At 46.0% G+C, this 18,798-nt stretch overlaps 1 protein-coding gene across 1 annotated transcript; it reads right to left on the bottom strand.

The window, feature by feature from the left end:
* Window positions 1–3,493: 3,493 nt before the first annotated feature.
* On the bottom strand, window positions 3,494–18,790 carry LOC309527424 (uncharacterized protein). The gene is made up of 5 exons (XM_082214279.1): window positions 18,721–18,790; window positions 8,404–8,530; window positions 7,946–8,023; window positions 7,434–7,517; window positions 3,494–5,514 (listed from the first exon to the last, which is right to left on the bottom strand). The coding sequence occupies exons 2-5, from the start codon at window positions 8,474–8,476 to the stop codon at window positions 4,841–4,843; spliced, it is 909 nt and encodes a 302-aa protein (XP_082070405.1). The 5' UTR covers window positions 8,477–8,530; window positions 18,721–18,790; the 3' UTR covers window positions 3,494–4,840.
* Between the last annotated feature and the right edge of the window lie 8 nt (window positions 18,791–18,798).

Genomic DNA, 18,798 nt, shown 5'->3' with positions numbered 1-18,798 from the left:
TGCAGTCCATGGGACTCTCAAGAGTCTCCTCCAGCACCATAATTCAAAAGCATCAATTCTTCGGCGATCAGCCTTCTTTATGGTCCAGCTCTCACTTCCATACATCACTACTGGGAAAACCATGGCTTTTACTATACGGACCTTTGTTGGCAAGGTGATGTCTCTGCTTTTTAAGATGTTGTCTAGGTTTGCCATCGCCTTTCTCCCAAGGAGCAGGCGTCTTTTAATTTCGTGGCTGCTGTCACCATCTGCACTGATCATGTTTTAGGGCTCTTCAAATATGAGGCTTAGGTCACTGAAATGTCTTGATTTGGTATTATGGAAGGAGTGACCTTTCAGGAGAATCTCTTGGATTAACACTTCCAGAAGGCACGTGATATTCTTTTGTTTTGCTTCAAATTTACAAGTGATTGTAGAATTGTAGAGCTGGAAGGGACCCTGAGGGTCATCTAGTCCAGCCCCCTGCAATGCAGGAATATGCATGTAGCCTGTACAGGGATCAAACCCACAACCTTGCTGTTATCAACACCACGCTCTAAGCAACTGATCTGGGAAGAAATCCAGAAGGGAAGTTAGCATCAGTGAAGGAGTCAGCAGTCAATGGGCTTAGCAAGTGTTGTTGCAAATTGGACCTTTTCCTTACCTTTCCGGACCCAAATGGAACTTCCTTTCTTCAGTGCAGGCTACCATTCTGATAGCAAAAGCTGTGTTTAAGAGGGGTGCTTCGTAACTCATGTTAAATGAAGCGTGATGGGTTTTTGTTTTCCTTTGAATGCATGATTTTGGATTTGTGCAAGCCTGAATTGTTTTATCATATTCTGGAGCACCTAGCAAACCACTGGCAACACTTATCAGCAAAGACTTCAAGATTCAAATGTGAGTGGCAGCTGGAATTACCACTCACCGTACAAAGTGACGAGCAGACTGAGTTTTTGTTTGTATGTACTTGATTGCACAAGTGGAGCCTCCAGCAAAAAGGTTGCAGTATAGAGTGCTCCTGTTCCTGGTTCCAGACAGCCATGCCCCTTTCCAGTATGCTCCATTCCATTTCCCTCCCAATTACCTTAAACCACTCAGTGTTCTGTGGTCAGCAAGTGAATTTCCCTGGCCCCACTTAGGACCTTTCCATTACTTCTTCTTTGTGTGTTTTACCCACAGAAAGATCACTTTCTGGCAAGAGTTCCCTTGGTACGCTGCATATTTTTTAGGACCCACCTTATTTCTGTCATTTTAAGTTGTTTCAAACTGTTTTTAATATTGTACCCCAAAGTCGTCCGCGACTGGACTTAACTGTCAGGGGTCCTTTACCTTTCCCTTAATATTGTATCTTAGTACAGTGGAACCTTGGTTCTCAACCTTAATCCGTTCCGGAAGTCTGTTCGACTCCCAAAACCGTGTGAAAAGCAAGGCGCAGTTTCCGATTGGCTGCAGGACCTTTCTGCACTCAAGCAAAAGCTGCGTCGGATGTCTGACTTCTGAAAAACGTTCAAACACTGGAACACTTTGGGGTTTTTGGCATTTGGGAGCCGATCACCTACGCCATTCGAGAACCAAGGTATACCACTGTATCAGTGTGGTGTTTTAATCGATGTTGCCTGCCCAGGAACCTTAGGGGGGCAGGTTAAATAAACTGCAACAGCACAAGAAAGGATTACCTGTGATACCAAACTTTTAAGGAAAATGTTTTGCAGCAGTCGCTTCACCATCTCGTTTTCTAGAAGTGGTATGTGCTAGAACCTTGTTGTGGGTGAAACATGTGTAAACTGAAAAGACCATCTTCCCCGAGTTGAAAGGATTGCTGTTCCACAACCTCTGGCAAACAGGATTTACTGAAATCTTGAGAGCAGCTACTTGGCTTCTCCTAGTACCTTTGTTACACACAACCCGACGCGTCCTACAGAGAGTAGAAGTCTTGGGTTTAAAACGTTTGTCCATCATATATGGCCAGCTTGGGTGAGTCCCATCATGATAGCAGATTAATCTGCACATGAGATACGTCATTATGGCACTCTGGAACCCCATTTGCAAAAGTTAACAGTTCTAAAATACAGGTGCTCTTTCACTTTCGCAAGATTAAACATACAGCCTTCAGCTGTACTTGAGGGTCAACTGCAAAAAATTCTGCTGGAAAAACGGTTATGTATCTGTGGAGATGGAAGTATTGAGTCAGTGGCTTGCACTTTATAAAGATTTGAGGAGTGAGGTTATTATGCCTCTACTATTGTCCGTGCTGGATTGCTCAACCATTGCTACTGTGTTCTTTCTTTTAGCAGATCAAGATGATCAAGTGACAGCAAAAACTGCAAGGATTTTAGCAGGAGCAATTAGAATAAGATCTATTATTTGATTATTGACATAAACCCCCAAAATGTATTTTCTATATTAAGGAATGTTGAAATGACGTTTGATTGAAAATAAGTGGTACTGGCAAAGAGATGCTTAAGAAAATGTAAATAGGGATTGATAATTGGAAACGGATATTTATAATAATAGGTTAACATATGGAGTAAGGATAAAGGTTAAGAGGGTAAGGATTTGCTGAATCTAATATTTGAACTGGAATACAAAATGGGAGGTGTGAGGAGTCAAGAAACTAGTGAAGAAAATATAAGATTTGAAAATATTAATCTATTTTTAGTTTTGATTTTTGGCTTTTCTCTGCGTTCTTATTCTTTATTCTTTCTTCTATCAACTGTTTTTCTACTATGTATTTTTTATTTGTCTTGTTTTTGTAGCTTAAATGTTGGAATTTGTTTTTATTATTTGTGAAACATTAATAAATATCATTTTTTTAAAAAAACCAAAATGTATTTTCTATAGTTAAGCTTTTACCTCTATCTTCAGTACATTTTATCTTATTTTATTGCTATGGCTAGTGGCTGATGCAAATAAAGTTTCTTCTTCTGAGACAGAACTATTAGTCTTACCTGCAAAGGGGATTATCTGTGTGTATGTATCTCTGCTGTCATACTTCTCCCATTTTAATTTTTACCCGTCTGCCTACAGGTCCATTGTTAGGCCACACACAGTTCTTGTTATCCGAGTCTGTCACTGTTTCCCCCCCTGGATTTCCCTTCTCTTTGTGTCGTGTCTTCCTTTAACGTCTCAACGTGCAATCCAACAAGTCCTTATGGGGGAGTGTGGCAAAAACCTTCAACTGAGCAGCAATTTTGTAAGTCCCACTGCTTCTTTGCCACAAAATTTGTCTTGAATGCTGCAGAGTGTTTGCAACAGAGGACGGTGACTAGAGAGAAATTTCAGGACCAGCTAATGGAATGGGGTGGGGGAAGCAATCTGCAAGGCTCTCAATCATGCAGGAAGCTGCCACAGATACACAAGGGCCTTTTGTGTGGTGGCCCTTCCATTCGACCTATTAGACCGGTACTGTCTCTGTTGCCTTCCCGGCATCTACCAAACACTTTCCATCGTAAACAAACCTTTTAAATTGGAGATTTTTATTCCCAGCCCGCCCCTGTATTGCAACTGTTAAAACTCTTTTTAATATATATTTATTTATTTTATTTACATCTCGCCTTTCTCCCAGTGCAGGACCCAAGGCGTCTCACAGCGGAAATTGAAACAGATACAACAAAAAGCACACTATATGGATATTTAAAAGCAATTCAGTAAGTGACCCAATTAAAAACAGCGATGAAAACCATTTAAAAGCATTGCTTTCCCCCAAAGGTCTATTTCTTCTTAAAACATGGAATTGGTTTTAATTGATTTATATATAAGGTGGTGTGTTGTTTTTTTACACTTTTCATGTTTGATAGTTGAAAACTTTTATTTTATATTGGTCTGTTTTATTGTTGTAATTATTGTTTTGTTTTTATTTTCTGTAACCCTGCCTGGGAGCTTATGGTGAAAGGTGGGTAAGAAATCTAACAAAGAAACAAAGAAAACAAAGCCCCTCCCCCAACCTTGCAGAAGAAACCCCGTTACGTCCAAGAGGAGCTTTTGCCACGCTCCAGGCATTTACATCATTTGTCCTTTGCAGGCTCTTTGATGTGAAGCTCTTTTCATATTCTAGGCAATTTCAATCCCGACGTGAAATCCAATTGTGGATTCTTTCATGGGAAGGAAGGTTGCAACTCCAAGACTTTTTCCACACTCCGTGCACTTAAAATGGCTTCTCCCCTGTGTGCCTTCTTTGGTGTACTGTAAAGGCAGTCACTTACAGTACAACTCACACTGAAGCTTTCCCCCACACTAAATACATTTAAAATGGTTCCACCCCTTTGTGAGTTCTTTGGTGTACATTAAGGGCGGTGGTGCAGCTGAAGCTATTCTTGGGGTTGGTTCAGAGGATGCAGCCAACTTCAAGGTGTTGGTACTAACATATAAGACCCTATACAATTCGGGACCAGGTTACTCAATAGACCGCCTTATCCCTTACACACCCGGCAGATATTGCTGTGGTCTGCAGGAGTTTCTCCTGTCGAGTCCCAAAAATCTCAGAAGCCTGCTCTGCAATAACTCAGAGATGGGCTTTTAGTGTGGCTGCCCACGTCCTGTGGAATAGCATTCCCGTTGAGATATGACAGGCACCCACAGTCTGCACTTTCTGGAAACAGCTGAAGATATTTTTGCTCCAATAGAGTTTTGCCAGCTGGATAAATGGGGTCCTTGCCACGACTGTCCAGTTGGTAAAGGTTTTAGTCTTGTTTTAAATGTATTTGGGGTTTTTTTGGGGTTTTTAACTGTTTGCCATTATCTTATGTGTAAATTGCCTTGAGACGGTGGTTTAGAAAGCGATTAATAAATCAACAGTGGCAGTAGTAATAATAATACTAAGAAGAATAAGCGTAAATAAATGCTTTCTCTCCTGTGTGGATTCTTAGATGGCCAGTAAGGCCACTACTCTGGCTGAAGCTTTTTCGCTCTCCATGCATTTAAATGGTTTCTCTCCCGTGTGGGTTCTTTGATGTACTGTAAGGCTGCTGCGCACGCTGAAGCTCTTCCCGCACTCCATGCACTTGAACGGCTTCTCCCCCGTGTGGGTTCTTCGGTGTTTGGTAAGGTGATGACTCCGCCTGAAGTTCTTCCCACACTCCAGGCATTTGAACGGTTTCTCCCCTGTGTGAGTTCTTTGATGAGAGGCAAGGTTACCGCACTGGCTAAAGCACATCCCGCACTCCATGCACTTGAACGGCTTCTCCCCTGTGTGAGTTCTCCGATGAGCAGTAAGGTTGCCGCTTTGACTGAAGGTCTTCCCGCATTCCATGCATTTAAAGGGCTTCTTGCCGGTGTGTGTCCTTTCGTGCAAAGCAAGGCTGCTGCTCACTCTAAACCCCTTTCCACACTGCATGCATTTAAAGGATTTCTCCCCACTGTGCGTTCTTTGATGCAAACCCTGAGAAGTAGAGGGTTTCTTCATCCCGTGCTTTGGCAGGTTTCTTTCCGGCGTTTTTGGCCCCTCACTTTCCCCACACATCTCTTTTTCTGCTTCGCACTTGATAGTTGCTGCCATCTGTTGTTCCCTGTAAATTTCATTGGCCTGCCCGGCGTCTGCTGGGGGTGGGAAGGGGAAGGGAAACAGATTTGAAAAGCAAAGGATCTCATCATTGATCAAGTCCAATTAGATGTTGCTTAAGATTTTTTGGCATCTCTGCAATTTCCCCTCTTTCTCTTCTTTTCCCCTGCTAAAATCAAGGCTGCTTTCCTTACATGCTACAGTCTCAGACAACCACTTCAATTCCTTTCTGATCCGAAGATCACTTGATGTCACTAATCTGCCTGCCCTCGACCCCTTCTGCACTGCAGGAGTGGTATACTGATACTTGGGTTTTTGTGCAGTCCGGCAAGGTCAAATTTCAAACCCTCATAACTCAAAAATGGGATGAGATAAAAAATAAATAAATTTCAGATTTAAACTTAGTTTTGATCATTCAACAAGTGTACAAAATATTAAGAAAACAGGATGACATGGGGTAAAAAAATTGGATCACTTGATATTCATATAAAACATCAGAGCGGTTTACAATTGTACAAAGGTAAAGGGACCCCTGACCGTTAGGTCCAGTCGCAGACGACTCTGGGGTTGTGGTGCTCATCTCGCTTTACTGGCCGAGGGAGCCAGCGTACAGCTTCCGGGTCATGTGGCCAGCATGACTAAGCCGCTTCTGGCAAACCAAAGCAGCGCAAGGAAACGCCGTTTACTTTCCTGCTGGAGCGGTACCTATTTATCTACTTGCACTTTGACGTGCTTTTGAACTGCTATGTTGGGAGGAGCAGGGACCGAACAATGGGAGCTCACCCCGTCGCAGGGATTCAAACCACCAACCTTCTGATCGGCAAGCCCTAGGCTCTGTGGTTTAACCCACAGTGCTACCCATGTCCCTACAATTGTACATAAAACCAGGCAATTAAAAAGAAATAAAGAAGTTAAAAAGAACAAGTCCACAACTAGACTGCCTCTTCTGCACATGTGCGCAGCGCGATCGAGCGCTTCTGTGCGTGCGTGCAGATCACTTCTCTGCATGCACGGGCAGCGAACCCGGAAGTAAACACTTCCAGGTTTGCTGCGTTCATAAGTTGAAAGTCCATAACAAGAGTGGAAAGCAACACAAGGTATGACTATACTGCCTACCCCGACTGGCAGCTGCTCTGAAGGGTTTCAGATAAATACCCTTCCCAGCTCTACTTGAAGATTATAGGGATTAATCCAAGGAACATCTTCATGCAAATCTTCATGCTTTACCATTGAGCTACGGCCTTGCCCCCAGGGCAAGGGCGGTCCAAGACAAACACTGTGCAGATTTACAATGTTGCTCTAAACCAGGCATAGGCAAACTGGGCTCACCAGATGTTTTGGGACTACAACTCCCATGATCTCTAGCTAACAGGACCAGTGGTCAGGGATGATGGGATTTGTAGTCCCAAAACATCTGGAGGGCCGAGTTTGCCTACGCCTGCTCTAAACTACAGTGGTACCTCGGGTTAAGAACTTAATTCGTTCTGGAGGTCCGTTCTTAACCTAAAACTGTTCTTAACCTGAAGCACCACTTTAGCTAATGGGGGCTCCTGCTGCTGCCGCGCCGCTGCTGCGTGATTTCTGTTCTCATCCTGAAGCAAAGTTCTTAACCCGAGGTACTATTTCTGGGTTAGCGGAGTCTGTAACCTGAAACACCCGTAACCTGAAGTGTGTGTAACCCGAGGTACCACTGTATATGGGGAATTCCTCACTGGTTAACTAACAGCTGGCTTTGCATTTCACTGCAACCTTTGAACTTGTTGTTGTTTAGTCGTTTAGTCGTGTCCGACTCTTCGTGACCCCATGGATCAGAGCACGCCAGGCACTTCTGTCCTCCACTGCCTCCCGCAGTTTGATCAAACTCATGCTGGTAGCTTCAAGAACACCATCCAACTTAGCCACAGATATGGAACCACGGTTTTGTTCCCAAGATATCTCCTGTTTTCGAAATCCGTACCTGCAGACCTCTCCCCTTCATTAGAGCCCCGTCCAAGTGGATCTCGTCCTTGCAGCCAGGAGATGAAGTGCGGCTTGGAAATTTCTTTAAAATAAAGAGACAGGCTTGTTGGTCCACCCAACACTTCTAACAGGTGCTCCCTATCCATCCGTGGCACTGTGGAAGCCAATCTAGCTAGTTTAATTTTGGGAATATCTCAGCAGATGGAGGGGAAACTTCAGCCTGGAGACTATCCCTTCTCCTTTATCCAAAGAGCCCTGCTGGATTAGACCAACGGCCTACAGCCCAGCTTCCTCATCACCCCTCTGTAACTTTTGCTCCCTTGGTTCCAAAGACAGTGTATAGCCATCATGGCACCCTGGGAGAAAGGATGGGATTGAAATTTAATAAATGAACGGTAGCCGCCATTGAGAACTTTGCTCTTAAACCCCTTTTAAAGAAATCCACTTGGAGAACACGCAGCCTGATGGGACAATCTCTCCTGGATGATTATTACACAGCTAAGTATCTACCTGCTGATGTCTCCCTGTTTTTGGGATCCTGGATAAATGGATATTCTCCTCCTCCCCAACAGGAAGTGAAGTTTGGTTCTACCAAGGAAACAGACAAGACTAGTTAGTTTGGTTCGCACTCAGCCATTCCAGATCGAGCCTTCTGAAGGTTACGAAGGGTTATAATTCTTCACCACCTGAATTGAAGAGGCCTGTATGGTCCCAGCAGCACCGGTCAGGCACGGACTGTCTCAAGACAGACGGATGCCAACAAAATCACACTAGGATTAAATCACAGAGTATTGTTATGTTATCTAGGACCCATCGGGCATGAATCAATAGCACCACCAGTTTAGAGGGGTCACTCAGATTCTGCAAGCTGAGATGATAACCGAAAAGAGAGCACGGGGGACGAATGGAACAATAGTAAATTCGTACCTTCGCCATCAATGGGTCAAGAGGGAAAACGGTGCCCTTACCTAGAGAGGCCACCGTCTCATAATTCCTCTCCATGACTTCCCGCTGCAGAGCTCTTTGGCCGGGATCCATCATAGCCCATTCCCCCACCGTGAAGCACACAGCCACCTCCCTGAAGGTCGCCAGACCCTGGAGGAAGAGGAGGGAAAAATGTACAGCATTCGTCAACGTGCACAATTCTCCCAATTCAAATAGCAGTTTGGAAGGGGCTGCGGCTCATTAGAAACCTGCAGTTCCCCAAACCACAAGCAGGCATGGCAACTGGACTCTCAGCAGATGGATGTAGATGGAGGCATTTTACTGGTTAGTGCGGTGGGGGTGGAATTGCCAAACACCTAGAAATGCAAGGAAAAAGAAGGCACCTTTTATCATATGTGGTGGAAGTGTAAGGCAATAAAAGAATTTTGGGAAATGATATACACTGAGTTGAAAAGATGTTTAAAATAACCTTTTCTATAAAACTCCAAAGCCTCCCTTTTAGGTGCCAAAATCCCAAGGGAGTAGAAAAGACTATGTTTGCGACCACGGCTGGGTGGATGTGATTGGCCCAGAGATGGAAGGAAGATAAATTCCTTACCAGAGAAGAATGGCAGATCAAATTGATGGATTATGCCGAAATGGCTAAAATGACCGGAAGAATCAGAAATCAGGAAGACCAAAATGTTAACAAGGAATGGGGAAAATTTATAATCTTATCTTAAAAACCATTGTAAACAGTTAAAACCGTTACCAGGTTTGGAATAACACTCGTAGTTTAATGGTGAATTTTGGACACAATGGAGGGGTAAAAGATTTGGATTGTTAAAAAAAAAAAATGCAGGAGGAAAGGACTAACAACAGGACCCACAAAAGGGAGGAAGGAAGCCCAGGAGTTTCTATGTTGGATGTGTGACTTTAAAATTTTAATCTGAAAAACCAAATAAATAAATAAATCAGCAAACAGCCTTCTCACAGCGCACATTTAAAAGTATGGAATATACTCCCCCAGGAGGCAGAGATGGGTACCAACTTGGACATCTTTAAAAGAGAATTAGATCAATTCATGGAGGTTAAAGCAGATAAAAGTAGATGGCTATGGTCTGCCCCCTTCATGGAAGGCAGTAATGTTCTGAATAGCATTTGCTGGGAGCTGCAGGAGGGGAAAGAGAATGCTCATAGGAAGGCGTCCTACTTGCAGGTTTCCCACAGGCATCTGATCGGCCACTGAGAGAAGAGGATGCCAGACGAGAGGAGCTACTGGCCAGATCCCACCAGGGATCCTGTTCCAGGGATCCTGGAAACTTACAGGTTAGATATTTCAAAACTCTGAAGGTGGGACTCAAAAGAGAAGACATCTTCTTGTGCTTAATACATGTCTTTTATAGGTTCAAAACAATTTTAGATCCAGTCTCTATACTGCCAAGCTTTTAGGCTTTGTGATTAATAATAATAATAATAATAATTGAATTTATATACCACCCTATACCTGTGGGTCTCAGGGCAGTTCAAAGAATAAAAACCATATCTATGAAGTCATGTAAACCCTCATTTCTCATGATCTCAGCTAAGTCAATGTCTCCTAGATCCTACTCCTGGTCTGAAACTAGTTCTCTGACACCTGAATTTCATTTTTAAGCTATTTTACCTTACTCATCCCAGGAGGAAGATTTGTTCAGAACCAGACCCACCACAGCTCCTCTTGACTCTCCCCCGCCCCCTTTACCACCTGTTTGAAAACCACCTTTTTATTTTAAGTGCCAACCGTCTGGTTCCATCCTGGTTCAAGTGGATAATTCATGAAAACTGCTTAGAGGCTTTTACACAGCAATTCTGTTTTAAAAAAATAAAATGGAATTGTTTCACCCAGGCCTGTGGTCTGACCCTCTCCCTCCACCAGTACCTTTTCCTTCACACGTCCATAAATGGGCCCAGATCACAGACAGATCTATTCCCAAAGCAGGGACACACACATTTAAGAGGCCCTCCTGCAAACATGGCTATGCCCAAAGGAGAGGCTGGCAGCACCAGCAGAGAAAGAAACTCAGCACCCCTCTGCTGGGCCAATCCTGCAAGAATAAGCCAAGGTCCACCCTGCGGCTTTGATCCCCCACCCCAAACAAATATCATAGTTGACACCTAGAAAAAACGCCCCTTCCCTCCAGCAAATCCAACTGCGGAGGAGGCTTTCATAGATCACTGAATCGCACAGTTGGAAGGGAAACCAAGGGCCATCTAGCCCAGGGGTCAGCAAACTTTTTCAGCAGGGGGCCGGTCCACTGTCCCTCAGACCTTGTTGGGGGCCGGACTATATAGGGGGGGGAATGAATGAATTCCTGTGCCCCACAAATAACCCAGAGATGCATTTTAAATAAAAGCACACATTCTACTCATGTAAAAACACGCTGATTCCCAGACCGTGCGTGGACCGGATTTAGAAGTTGATTGGGCAGGATCCGGCCCCCAGGCCTTAGTTTGCCAACCCATGCTCTAGCCCAACCCATAGCTGTCAACTTTTCCCTTTTCTTGTGAGGAATCCTATTCGGAATAGGGGAATTTCCCTTAAAAAAAGGGAAACGTTGACAGCTATGGCGTAGCCCCCTGCCATGCAAGTATCCCAGCTAAATAATCCCAGGCAGACAGCTATCCAACCTCTGCTTAAAAACCTCCAGTGTGGCAGAGTCCACAACTTCTGGAGGGAGGTTTGATGTTGGAGAAGGGTAAGGGGAAATGCTGGAGCCATAGCTGTCAACCTCCCCTTTTTGGGGGCGGGAAATTCCCTTATTCCAGCACCGTTTCCCCGCTGCTATTCCGGATTGCTAGACTGTCCCCGGGACAGGTGAGGCTGCTGATCCCTTATTTTCAAATCTGAAAGTCGACAGCTATGGCTGGAGCAGTTCTTGCTGTCAGAAAAGTCCTTCCCAATGCTCTTTATCTACTTCCTCCAGCCTCCGCTTGGAAGAGCTAGTTTCAAATCCAGGCAGAGGGAAACAGACCAGGCACTTTTTCAGCTCTTTGGGGGGGGGGGGACCCGGAAGGCACCTCCCCCCACCCTCTCCTCCTCTCTTTGGGGTGCAAACAGAACCAGCCCTGCCCTTCCCCGCAACCTGCAAACCTGCCCACCTCCTGAAAGGCTGTTTCCTAGGAAAAAAAGGAAACTGCTTTATAGACCGTGGGTCCATTTTGCCCAGGGCTGTCAACAGCTGCAGCAGCCCCGGGTTTTAGGAAGCGAGTCTCCCGCACCCCTAAGGAGCCTCCTGAAAGCAAAAGTCTTGCCCCCCCCCCCAATCTCCCCTCTTCCTTACCCTTTGAGGAATCTGGCGCCGCCGCCTTCCTCCCCCAGCTGCCTATCCTATCCGAACCTCCCCCGCCTTTTTAGCAACCTCCTTCCTCTCCCTAGGAGCCCATAGGCGTCTGCCTCTCCGCAGCTGGCAAAACCAGCACAGCAACACACACACACACACACACGCACGCACTGTGCACAACCCCACCCACCGCAAAGCTGCTTCCTCTGCACCAAGAGCTTCCCCGCCCCCGCCCAAAATAAAATAAAACAGCCCCCGCTGCACGTTCCCTTGTTTCGACCTGCAAGCTTGCAAAGGCGCTTTTGCAACCCGGCCAGGTGCGCTTTTGCAAAGGGATCGACGCCGCGGATCCGGCCTGCCTGGCTGCCTGCGGATTCCCGGGGAGGAGGAAGCGGGCAGGGCGGATCTCTTCCTCTCCTCGACGCCCCCGCACCCGAAAGCAGATCCCCACCCGCAGCAAGATAACCTGCCCCCCCCCCAAGATTTTGCACCTCTTTGTCCTCCCGACTCTCCAGGACTGTTTCTCTTCCCGGAATATGCAAGGGAAATGGGGGTGCCCTCTTCCCCCTTCGAGGCCTGCCTGTCCTCCTCCTCCTCCTTTTTTTATATAAAAAATAATATATATTTTTTTTAAAAAATCCCAACTTCCTGCCTCTCTAGGAAGCACGGCTCGACTCGTTTTTTGCCATTTGGAGGACTGAGTGGCAGAAGGCGCCAGCCTCGCCCCTCCCTTCCCTCTCTGCCCGCCCCCGCCAGTTTTTGCAAGGGAAGAGAGTGCACAGAAGTTAGTTTCTTTTGTTAAATGCATAGAATCACAGAATGGCAAGGGTTCCCTGAGGATCATAGATAGATAGATAGATAGATAGATAGATAGATAGATAGATAAATTTATTGTCATTGTCCGTGTATACACAGTATGCACAGCAACGAAAATCAAACACCCACCCAAAGACCGGGTACACATATACATTTGCACGTATCTCCGAGCTCTCATCCTATTTGGACATAATCTATAAAACATACATAGTCCAGAATATAGCATGACCTATTAAAGGCATAACATAACCTAAAACCTATCTCATTCCTTCCTCTCCCTACTTGCTAAACCTTGCAACTGGCCCTGAGATCATCATTTAGTGCAATCAGAGCTCTTGGATAGAAACTATTCAAAAGGCGTGTGGTTCGTGTTTTCATTGTCCTATATCTTCTGCCCGAAGGCAATAGTTCAAAGAAGTTGTGAGCAGGGTGGGTGGGATCTCTCAGAATGTTATGTGACTCCTGAGAGATCCCACCCACCCTGCTCACATGTGCTCCAACCCCCTGCAATGCAAAAAGATGCAGCTTTCTCATATGGGGATCAAACCCGCCACCCTGGTGTTGTCAGCGCCAGGCTCTAACCAACTGATCTATCCAGCAGGCACCCTTATCTGTGCTGCTGTTGTTTCTGGGTTTTTTAAAAAATATATCTATACGGAGCCGCTGGGAGAGATCATCAGGGGGTTTGGGCTGGGTGTTCATCAGTATGCGGATGACACCCAGCTCTACCTCTCTTTCAAATCAGAACCAGTGAAGGTCCTGTGTGAGTGCCTGGAGGCAGTTGGAGGATGGATGGCAGCTAACAGATTGAGGTTGTATCCTGACAAGACAGAAGTACTGTTTTTGGGGGACAGGGGGCAGGCGGGTGTGGGGGATTCCCTGGTCCTGAATGGGGTAACTGTGCCCCTGAAGGACCAGGTGCGCAGCCTAGGAGTCATTTTGGACTCACAGCTGTCCATGGAGGTACAGCTTAATTCTGTGTCCAGGGCAGCTGTCTACCAACTCCACCTGGTACGCAGGCTGAGACCCTACCTGCCCGCAGACTGTCTAGCCAGTGGTGCATGCTCTGTTTATCTCCTGCTTGGACTACTGCAATGCACTCTACGTGGGGCTACCTTTGAAGGTAACCCAGAAACTACAACTGATCCAGAATGCAGCAGCTAGACTTGTGGCTGGGAGTGGCTGCTGGGACCACATAACACCGGTCCTGAGAGATCTGCATTGGCTCCCAGTACGTTTCCGAGCACAATTCAAAGTGTTGGTGCTGACCTTTAAAGCCCTAAACGGACTCAGTCCTGTATACCTGAAGGAGCGTCTCCACCCCCATCATTCTGCCCGGACACTGAGATTCAGCGCTGAGGGCCTTCTGGTGGTTCCCTCATTGCGAGAAGTGAAGTTACAGGGAACCAGACAGAGGGCCTTCTCAGTAGTGGCACCCGCCCTGTGGAATGCCCTCCCTTCAGATGTGAAGGAAATAAGTAGCTATCCTATCTTTAAAAGACATCTGAAGGCAGCCCTGTTTAGGGAAGTTTTTAATATTTAATGCTGTATTTTTTTTAACACTTGATTGGAAGCCGCCCAGAGTGGCTGGGGAAACTCAGCCAGATGGGTGGGTTATAAATAAATTAGTAGTAGTAGTAGTAGTAATTCGATTTTGCAAATTGCAGTAAAGGACATCAAAAACAAGCCTTCCCAGATCTCCCCTGTGTCCTTGTTAAAGTATATGGTTGGAAACAAAGGATCCATAGCTCAGTGGCACAGCGTCGGATTGAATTCTTGACTACATTCCCAAGAAGACCCCCTTGCCTAAAATGAAGCTGAAATGAGGCTGCATTTTAATGTTGTATTTTAATCTTGTTTTTTTAAGCTGTATTTCAATCGTTTTTATATTTGGTGTTAGCCACCCTGAGCCCGGTCTTGGCTGGGGAGGGCGGGGTATAAATAAATAATTTATTATTATTATTATTATTATTATTATTATTATTATTATTATTATTATTAGATCCCCCCTGAATGGTTTTCAGTTTGTCCCACGATTCCTATGCATCCATCCCAGTGGCTTTGCCCTTGCCCTTCCGCTTTCCCCAGGAAAACCTGCTCTTTAGTGGTAAATCGGAACAACAAATATCCATCATGATTGACATCGGCTCCGATTCAGCGGTAAAGATTAGGTTTCCCCAGGGGGAAGGCAAGTCTGGAGATGAGTTCTTAGCGTAACCAGGGTTTCCCAAACTTGGGTCTCCGGCTGTTTTTGGACTACAATTCCCATCATCCCTGACCACTGGTCCTGCTAGCTAGGGATGATGGGAGTTGTAGTCCAAAAAAAGCAGCAGAAGTGTAAACATACTGAGCTAGATGGACCAAAGTTATAAGGCAGCTCCCTATGTCCGTTGAAGTCAAAGAAACAATAAATAAAGCAACTATATAATACGGATCCTCCCAAAATCCAGTGTCGGTAATTGGGAGGCCGCGAATTGAGCAGATGTGATGTGGCCCCCTGCTTTCCACATACTGTGCATTACAGTGGTACCTCTGGTTAAGAACTTAATTTGTTCTGGAGGTCCGTTCTTAGCCTGAAACTGTTCTTAACCTGAAGCACCACTTTAGCTAATTGGGCCTCCTGCTCCCGCTGCACCGCCGCTGCACGATTTCTGTTCCCACCCTGAAGAAAAGTTCTTAACCTGAGGTACTATTTCTGGGTTAGCGGAGTCTGTAACTTGAAGCGTCTGCAACCCGAGGTACCACTGTATTTTATTTTTTGCATGACAGTGAGAAGCAGAACATGCTAATATAGTGGATGCTTGGGTTGCAAACGTGATCCGTGCGGGATGCATGTTCGCAACTCACAGCGTTCACAACCCGCAGTGGCGCGTCTGCGCCCACGCAGGTTGGGATCCACTTTTGCGCATGAGCAAAGCATGATTTAGCTCTTCTGCGCATGTGTGACCGCCAAAACCCATAAGAAACCCATTCCGGTACTTCTGGGTTTCGGCAGGTGCATAACCCGAAAATACGCAACCTGAAGCGGCTGTAACTCGAGGTATGACAGTATCAATTAGCAATTAAAGCCACCCCCCCAAAAAAAAAAACTTTTTCCAGCCTCCAGCTATTGACCTGGCTCCAACCAAGAGGAAATTGATAAGACCTTTCTTTACGGAGGAGTTTTTGGGCGAGTGAAAACAGAGAGAAGAACTAAGGGGTCTACTTTTGGGAACGATGCGGTTATTTATTTATATTTAAATTTGCATAATTTTGCCCCTTCATCCGCAGATCTCGGGGCAGTTCGCAGCGTGAAAATACACAGCATAAACCACAAAATACAGGAACAAACCAATAACCCCGCTCCCCACACCCCATCATATTTTAGAAACGCAACCAAAGTTCAAATCCCAAACGCTAGAGACGCGTGGAAGTGGGAACATTGTTCTGAGCTACTCTTTGGGGCCTCTGGAAGCTGGGGCCCCTCCCACAAATTTGGCCATACCTGATCAGTCTGGCATTTCCAGCTTTTCCTGTTCTGGGGGTCCCCCATGCAAACCCCTTTCCCTGGGGAAAGAGGGGCTCTGGCAAGGGGTCCTAAGAAGAGCCTTGTAGATCAATCCAATGGCCCATTTTGCCTAGCATCCTGTGTCACAGCTGTCAGCCGGATTCCCCAAAGGGAATCCCATGAGCAGGACATGCTATCTCTCCTCCTGAGGTTTCCAGCAGCCGGAATCAGGAAGCATGAGTATCATCACGGTTGGCAGCCATTGCTAGGCCTCTCCTCCACGTATCTCTCCAATCCTCTTCTAAAGGCCACCAGGACTGGTGGCCTGGCCATTTTCACCTCCTGTGGACGCGAGTTCCACAGTTAAAACCACGCACTGTGTGAAACAGTCCTTTATATTTTTATCTGTCCTCCATCTGGCTCCCAGTACGTTTCCGAGCACAATTCAAAGTGTTGGTGCTGGCCTTTAAAGCCCTAAATGGCCTCGGTCCAGTATACGTGAAGGAGCATCTCCACCCCCATCGTCCTGGCCGGACACTGAAGTCGAGCACCGAGGGCCTTCTAGCAGTTCCCTCACTGCGAGAAGCCAAGTTACAGGGAACCAGGCAGAGGGCCTTCTCGGTGGTAGCACCCGCCCTGTGGAACGCCCTCCCACCAGATGTCAAAGAGAAAAACAACTACCAGACTTTTAGAAGACATCTGAAGGCAGCCCTGTTTAGGGAAGCTTTTAAAGTTTGATGCATTACACTGGTACCTCTGGTTGCAAACAGGATCCGTTCCGGAGCCCCGTTCACAACATGAGCAGAACGCAACCCGCGTCTGCAGGTCGCGATTCACCGCTTCTGCGCATACGTATTTGACACCATTTTGAGCGTCTGCGCATGCACAAGCGGCGAAACCCGGAAGTAACCCTTTTCCGGTACTTCTGGGTCTCCGCGGGACGCAACCTGAAAAGATTTAACCTGAAGCAAACATAACAAGTGGTATGACTGTACTGTATTTTATTATTTTGTTGGAAGCCGCCCAGAGTGGCTGGGGAAGCCCACCCAGATGGGTGGAGTATAAATAAATTATTATTAAAATAAAAAAATTCCTTCCAGTAGCACCTTAAAGACCAACTAAGTTAGTTGGTCTTTAAGGTGCTACTGGAAGGAATTTTTTTATTTTGACTATGGCAGACCAACACGGCTACCTATCTGTAAATAATAATAATAATAATAATAATAATAATAATAATAATAATAATCTATTATTATTATTATTATTATTATTATTATTATTATTATTATTATTATCTCCCAACATCCAGCTTCGTTGCTGGTCCACGAATCATGGAATTGGAAGGGACCTCACGGGTCATCTAGTCCAACCCCCTGCAACGCAGGAATCTTTTGCCCGACACGGGGCTCCAACCCACGACCCTGAGATTAAGCCTACCTTGATTTCAGCAAGGCATTTGACAAGGTGCCCCATGATATTCTTGTAAAGAAGCTGGTAAAATGTGGTCTTGACTATGCTACCACTCAGTGGATTTGTAACTGGCTGACTGACCGAACCCAAAGGGTGCTCATCAATGGTTCCTCTTCATCCTGGAGAAGAGTGACTAGTGGGGTGCCACAGGGTTCTGTCTTGGGCCCGGTCTTATTCAACATCTTTATCAACGACTTGGATGATGGACTCAAGGGCGTCCTGATCAAATTTGCAGATGACACCAAACTGGGAGGGGTGGCTAACACCCCAGAGGACAGGATCACACTTCAAAACGACCTTGACAAATTAGAGAACTGGGCCAAAACAAACAAGATGAATTTTAACAGGGAGAAATGTAAAGTATTGCACTTGGGCAAAAAAAATGAGAGGCACAAATACAAGATGGGGGACACCTGGCTTGAGAGCAGTACATGTGAAAAGGATCTAGGAGTCTTGGTTGACCACAAGCTTGACATGAGCCAACAGTGTGACGCGGCAGCTAAAAAAGCCAATGCAATTCTGGGCTGCATCAATAGGAGTATAGCATCTAGATCAAGGGAAGTAATAGTGCCACTGTATTCTGCTCTGGTCAGACCTCACCTGGAGTACTGTGTCCAGTTCTGGGCACCACAGTTCAAGAAGGACACTGACAAACTGGAACGTGTCCAGAGGAGGGCAACCAAAATGGTCAAAGGCCTGGAAACGATGCCTTATGAGGAACGGCTAAGGGAGCTGGGCATGTTTAGCCTGGAGAAGAGGAGGTTAAGGGGTGATATGATAGCCATGTTCAAATATATAAAAGGATGTCACATAGAGGAGGGAGAAAGGTTGTTTTCTGCTGCTCCTGAGAAGCGGACACGGAGCAATGGATCCAAACTACAAGAAAGAAGATTCCACCTAAACATTAGGAAGAACTTCCTGACAGTAAGAGCTGTTTGACAGTGGAATTTGCTGCCAAGGAGTGTGGTGGAGTCTCCTACTTTGGAGGTCTTTAAGCAGAGGCTTGACAACCATATGTCAGGAGTGCTCTGATGGTGTTTCCTGCTTGGCAGGGGGTTGGACTCGGTGGCCCTTGTGGTCTCTTCCAACTCTATGATTCTATGATTCTATGATTCTATGATTCTAAGAGTCTCCTTGCTTGACCCGCGGATCTCTCTCGTGTTAGGAAGAAGAGGGCAGGGAAACTGTGCTGCGCCTTGCACCCACTTTCCCCGCGCCACGACGCGTGATTCTGCAAACTTCCCCCGTGTCGCCTCTTCACTCACCTTTCCTCTGAACTGCAAAGTCCCAAGCGTTGCAAACCTTTCTTCGCAGGGGAGTCCCGCGCCTGCAAAAGCTCGGGG

This window comes from Podarcis vaucheri (genome assembly GCF_965113315.1).
Source record: "Podarcis vaucheri genome assembly, chromosome: 2".
NCBI classification, from domain to species: Eukaryota; Metazoa; Chordata; class Lepidosauria; order Squamata; family Lacertidae; genus Podarcis; species Podarcis vaucheri.
This window is presented reverse-complemented; position numbering and strand designations above follow the sequence as displayed.

Bases quoted from the DNA above. Each gene is read 5' to 3' on its own strand.
- LOC309527424 (XM_082214279.1), bottom strand. From the start codon at position 8,476: ATGATGGATCCCGGCCAAAGAGCTCTGCAGCGGGAAGTCATGGAGAGG. The intron at 8,024-8,403 runs GTAAGGGCACCG...TTTCCTTGGTAG, and splicing joins TGAGACGGTGGCCTCTCTAG to AACCAAACTTCACTTCCTGT. The intron at 7,518-7,945 runs GTAGATACTTAG...TTTATTTTAAAG, and splicing joins AAACAGGGAGACATCAGCAG to AAATTTCCAAGCCGCACTTC.